Source organism: Ananas comosus, linkage group 3, assembly GCF_001540865.1.
Source record: "Ananas comosus cultivar F153 linkage group 3, ASM154086v1, whole genome shotgun sequence".
Lineage (NCBI taxonomy): Eukaryota > Viridiplantae > Streptophyta > Magnoliopsida > Poales > Bromeliaceae > Ananas > Ananas comosus.
This window is the reverse complement of record NC_033623.1, coordinates 3,085,824-3,092,353: the sequence shown is the minus strand read 5'-3', so window position 1 is coordinate 3,092,353 and position 6,530 is coordinate 3,085,824. Positions and strand designations below refer to the sequence as shown.

The following is a 6,530-nucleotide window of genomic DNA, read 5'->3' as shown; positions in this document are numbered from 1 at the left end:
GTCCAAGGCGCAAGTTTTGGTAACCTGGAGCACCCTACCGAGCACCATGGCAACTTGGGAGGACTACGGGTCCCTCAAGGAGCAATTTCCTCACTTTGATCCTTGAGGACAAGGATTGTTTGGTTGGAGGAGGGATTGTAATACAAGTGTGGGAGGAAAGGGGAGGAAGCACATGGAGAATGGCCTAGGGCATTGTCGAAGGATAGAGGGGAAGTAGAAGAGGACAATAAAGGTGCGGTTGTAATATCCATACCTGAACCGGTTTGAGGAGACCTTGGAGTACACCAGATCCAGCTATCTGGGTGGAGTTGACCGGACCAGTAGGGAGGTGGATCCAACAAGGCCCACTTAATACCATACTTGCTTTTAGTATTTTTTTGCATATGAATGTAATCCAATTTTAGCCTTAGCAGTAAGCTATAAGTAGGCTGAGGCAGTTCGAATTGTAAGGGCATGAATGGCCATAGTATCTCTCAATTCAAATTCAGATCTCCTCTTCTTCTTCCTTCTTCTTCTTTCTTTCCTCAACCCATCTTTTCCCTCAGATCTGGGATCTCTTCTCTTCAATTCTCTCTGATTCTCATCGATCATCTCTCTCCCGAGTGAATCAGATCTAGCTAAGCCAGCTCCACGCTCATGCCTCACCGCCATCCATCCTCGGATCTAGGTCGATCATCGGGGTTGCGGCGAGGTGGAGCTCGTAACACTCGTGGTTCCGATCTGTTTTAAGTTAAAATAATAAATAATAGGTCGAAAATAAAAAAAAGATAGTTCATTCTGCATCCATCCTCAATTCGCTGAAGAAATAGATGTGGGAGGTAAGAGGGATTTTTTTTTTTTTCTCTAACCGCAATCTATTATAAATTTTATAAACAATTCGGCTTTATGTAATAAATTCGGTCGCGATTCTAACCAGTTCAGAAAGAACATGGTAAGATGGGATAAAAAAAAATAAAAATTATGTCAGTCTAAAAATCCAACCTAAGATATAGCCAAAGAAAAATAGGACGGGTGGTGGGAGGACCACTTCTATCCTCTTTATCTTCCGATTTGCCATCCAAACGTATCAGGCCTTTTTTTTTATTGGTCCCTTGTGAATTGCATTATTCTTATCAATTTTTTTAAAATTTATTAAAATTTAATAAAATTATTAATTTTTAGGTTTTTAAATGTGAAATATATATGACCAATTTGTATAAAAAATTCATAATTTTAAATTTTTGCAAAATTGGACTGTCTTTTTCGATTTTATAGATTTGGATTGAATTTTCAACAAACTGATCAAAATACTCTTATTTCTTTCTCTCTCTTCGCTTTTTTTTTTCTTTCGTTTTTTTTTTTATTTTTATTTTTCTCCGACCCTTATTTCCTCCACGACCCTTGACAACGGCAACGAGAGCAGTGCCACATCTTCTTTCTCCATCTCCTTCTCAGTCGATGCCGGCAGCGGCGCCGCTTCCTCTGCCTCCGCCTCCACCGACGCTGGAGAAGGCGGAGAACTCAAAGCTAGCCCAGATGATGGCGAAGCGAAGGAAGGCGATGAGGTCGTTGTCGAGGAGCTCCGGGTTCTCTTTCTTCTCCGGCGCCGGTGGAGGCGGAGGCAGAAGAGGCGGCACCGCCTTCGTTATCATTGCCGAGGACTATTGGCGTCGGCAGAGGAGATGGAGGAAGAGGTGATGACGCCGCCCTCGTTATGTCGCCGAGGCCGTAGAGGCGGTGGAGGAGGCGACGAGGACAGGAGAGAAAAAAAAAATAAAGGACAATTTTTTTTTTGATCAGTTTATTGAAAATCCGGTTCGAATTTATAAAATTAAAAAAATCAATACAATTTTACAAAAACTCAAAACTTATAAATTTTTTATGCAAATTGGCCAATATATATTCATATAAAAAGTATACAGGTATCATTTTCTTTGAAGAGAAAAACAGTGGTTCATCTGTCCCATCCATCCATGACATTCATAATGTTACCAAACCACATTGAGGGTAAGTATGATAATCAAAAGATAAGTTGTAATATATGACACAATCTGGTTTGATACTGTACAATAACTGCCTCTTGCACATATACTATATTCATTGTCATATAAATTTGTCAGCACATGAGGGGAAAAATCAAACTACTTTCTTGTAGTAGGTAAAATTTGCTTTATTTATTTTTTTTAAATAAATTCAGTGGAAATGTGAATTAGTTAGAAAAAACTTCGCGTATTAATCATTAAACTGTTTACCTAGCGCTAGGGACGGTAGCTAATATTAGAATCACAAATGGGCTAGTATTTGATTTAGTAATTTAAAATTAACATTTTTTTATGTTCTTATACTTAAAGTAAAATTAAAATACTATTAAACTTAAAGTAAAATTAAAATACTATTAATAGCAAAAGAAAAGTATTTACTACCTATATTATAGTTTTTGAATGCATAGAGTTTCTTATGTGGCGTGATGTGTACTAGTATAAATTTAAGGACTACAAAATTAATATTAAATACTTTTATTTACTATCAACAGTATTATAGGTGAACTCATTATGCATGGAATTAAAAAAAAAAAAGAAGCATCATTTGGCCGAAACATTTTTTTTTTATTTTGACCTCAGACTTATAGATTTTCTCAATTAAATTCTTAAACTCTATTATTTGTTTCGATTAAGTCCCACTCATCAAAAAGTTTAATGATTTTGATAAAATTTTTAGCAAATATGATTTATAAATAATGTGCCAATTAGCGTCAGATTTTAATACAAGACTTTTATTGAAGGACCCAAGAAACGTTTGGTTACAAAATATTTTACAAAGTGGAGAGTCACAATAGAAAACTAACAATAGAAAGCAATAATAAGACACAATGACATAGATTATTAATGCTGATTTATTAATAATATTTTATAAGACGTGTTTCATGCTTTTGCTACACGCTGGCTCGCTCCCTCCTTCCACTTACGGGCAACTCCGTGCAGCGCCTTGTACGAAGACCCAGCCGGCGGCATGAGCGCCCGTGACGCGGCCTCCTGCAGCTCCTCGGTGCGACGGTGCAGCGCCTTGCCCTTCTCCCCCTGCATCAATTCCTTTGCCGCCGCCGCGATCTCCTCCCTGCCGACGACGCCGTATGGCTCCCTCGCCCGCGGCCGGATGGCAATTCCAACCGCCTCGGCGAGCAGTACAGCATTCAAGCGCTGCTCGGCATAGAGCGGGTGCGCGATCATTGGCACGCCGTGCACGGTGCTCTCCAGCGTCGAGTTCCAGCCGCAGTGCGAGAAGAAGCCGCCGGTCGCGGGGTGGGCAAGCACACTGACCTGGGGCGCCCACGACGGCACCACGCGGCCCACGTCCTTTGTCCGTTCCAAGAAGCCCTCGGGAAGGTAGTTCGACGGATCGTCCTTGTTTCCTAACATCGTTTATAAATAAATTCGTTACACGGGTCTTAACATACTCGATCACACGTAGTTTTTATTATTAAATTTTTTTAATATTCATTTTCAATAATTAAAAATTTATGATAATAAATTTTTTTATTTTAGACAGATTAATAACTGAGTTCTCCAACAACTTTGGTTTATGAAAGAAGTAACTTACATACTAAATTAGTATGCCAAGAATTGTAAAAACTCTACACTAATAAATCAAAATTATATATATTATATAATACCAGCACAGCATCAAATTTTATGGTAATAGTTTTAGTACCTGATGTGAAGAAGGCGGCGTTCTTTTCTCTGTCATTGGGACACCTGATAACCCAAAGGAAGCGCTGCCCGCTGGCCTCCAGCCCGAGTGCCATCTCCTGCATCTGCTCCGTCGAGAGGGAGCCGCCACTTCCGAAAGACACGAATAAAACCGAGTCGGCCGGCTGCCGGTCAAGCCACTCCAGGCAGCCTGACTCGTCCGCTTCGTCCGAACCGGACCGGACCATCGGACCCACCAGGTGGACCGGCGGCCTCCCTGCTTCCGCTTGCTCCTCCTCTCTGATGGCTTTCAGCACCTCCGGCTCCATGTCCTCGAAGCTGTTCACCAGAATCCCCGCCGCATCGCTGTACCTGCAAAACAACTCGTTACTTCAATAATTCAATTGTATTCGAACTCAGAATCTACGTACTATTTTATTTAAAATTATTAATTATTCTAGAAACTTATGTTGCTAGAGAACGGTGCTTCTTACTTGCTCATGATCCGGATGAACGAAGCATACGCGGGGTGTGACTTCTTGCGGAAGGGGTCAGGAAAGTCAGTCCCGCGTACGGCGACGCAGCCGGGCAGGCGGACGGGGTCGGGGAGGTCTTCGATGTCGACGTCGGTAGTCTCGTCGAGCCGGGGCAGGTGCAGCGCGAGAGTGAGCATCGTGAGGTTGGAAGGGAAAAATATATAGCCCGGCACGCCGAGTTCCCTCGCCAGCGACAGCGTCTCGGATCCAAAAAGGTCGCAGACGAAGGCGGCGGCGGGGTTTTGGAAGGAGAGGAAGGCGTCGCGGAGGAGGGGGAGGCATCGGGCGAGGAGGGCGCAGAGGTGGACTTCGATCGGGGAGTCGGGGGGGAGGTCGGAGAGGGAGATGAAGGGGAGGGAGACGGAGGAGACGGAGTCGGAGGGGAGGGAGGTGAGGAAGGCGGCCTGCGCCGGGGAGTCGAAGTTGGAGAAGGTGAGGAGGGTGGCAGAGAAGCCATGGGTGGTGGCGAGCCGGACGGCGAAGTCCGCCAGCGGGATCACGTGGCCCATTCCCGGCGTCGGGAGCAGGACCACGTGCGGCCGCCGCCGGCTCTCATTCCCCACCGCAGCCATATAATTAATATGATAATATTTGTTTGGACTGTCGCACAGTGCAGAACAGAGATATGTTTGGAGCTCTCTGCTGTCAGATTATATAAGGTTGAGTTGTGTTGATTTTGCAGGAAGCTTCACGTAGTCTAAGGAAGGGGCGATGTTCTCTGGGCAGTCGTCTTTGGCTACATGTGTTGTGGACGTGTTTGGTGATGTCATTTTTTTTTCCAATTTAATAATACATAAATAGAATAATAAATTTTATTTACTTGAATATTTATAGGACTTTAGAAAGCAATATGTTACATAAGTCAAAAAGTAACAAACGCAGTAGATCAACTTAATTAACTTATTATTATTATGTACAATATTTAATAGATGCTAACCTAATTATTTAGGTGAGATGCATCTTATAATATATATATTAGAGTAATGCTTCTATACTTTTTTTTTTTTTTTTCGTTACCGTTCATTCACGCGTATTCAACGGCTCAGATTTAGTTTTTTTAAAATTGTGACCTACAATAGTAAGTCACTTTGGGAAAGGTACCGGTTACCAGGTACCTCAAAAAAGGGTATTTTTGCCTTTTAATACATGGACAATTTAGTCATTTTATCTCTACTATATTTTCAAAATTTTTATTTTCTCTTTGTTTCATTTTTCTCTCTCTATCTTTCCTTTCATAATTTGGCATTTTATATAAGAAAATTTTCAAATTATTTGACAATATGATCTTTTAATTTTTCTTTTCTCTTTGTTTATTTGTTTAATATTTCAAATGAGTTTAATTTTAAGTAACTATGCATTAAAATTTCTTTCCATACCTATTGCTTTTTAAATCCTTTTTTAATAAAATAAGAATGAAATTTAGATTATTTTGTGATTTAATTTGTTAGTTAATTTTTTTCTAGTTTGATCTGAGAATTTTCAAATTTTATCAGATTGTAGAATATTAATTTTTTATTATTTTTGATAGTAATAACTTGTTGAAATTTGCGATGGCTAAAGGGTCAGAAAACATTAAATTTTTTTAGTTTTGATAGTAAGAACTTTTAAATTCCTATAAATTTCTAACCTTTTTTTTTTTCTCACCAGTAATCCTAATCTTTTTAATTTTTATGTTTAAAATTATATGTAAAATATTTATTAGTTCTAAATTAGAAAAATTCTTAATTTTTTTTAAACATATTAAATATGTTGAATTTAAATATTTGCCCACATTTAATTTTTTAAAATTATTATACAAAATTAATGACTAAGATGAATTCATAAATTTATTAAACGTATTAAATATGTTAAATTTAAATATTTACCAACATTACAAATATTTTTAAATAGTCATAAAAAATTAATGTCTAAAGTAGAACAATACTAAATTTTTTTTAACATATTAAATACATTTAAATTATAAATTTTTTAACCTACATTTAAAATTTTTTAAATAAGTGATACAAAATTAATGTCTAAACTATAGGAATTTACAAGTTTCTTAAATATATTAAATATGTTGAATTAAAATATTTAACGAACATCTACAATTTTTTAAATAGTAATACAAAATTCCTCTAATTTAAAATTTCACTTTTAAAATTTTAAATATTTAATATTTAAAATTTAAATTCATGCGCATTTAGAAATAGAACTATTTCTAAAATTACTATAATTTAAATTAATGCATAATTTTGGAAACACTAAAACATTTAAAGTAGATGCCTAAATTAATGCCTAATTAATGCATAAATTTCGTTAATCAATTAATTTTCTAAATTAGTGCAAA

At 38.0% G+C, this 6,530-nt stretch overlaps 1 protein-coding gene across 1 annotated transcript; it reads right to left on the bottom strand.

The window, feature by feature from the left end:
- LOC109707153 (hydroquinone glucosyltransferase-like) lies at window positions 2,732–4,919 on the bottom strand. The gene is made up of 3 exons (XM_020228255.1): window positions 4,160–4,919; window positions 3,688–4,037; window positions 2,732–3,388 (listed from the first exon to the last, which is right to left on the bottom strand). Exons 1-3 carry the CDS (start codon window positions 4,771–4,773, stop codon window positions 2,901–2,903), a joined length of 1,452 nt encoding a protein of 483 aa, XP_020083844.1. The 5' UTR covers window positions 4,774–4,919; the 3' UTR covers window positions 2,732–2,900.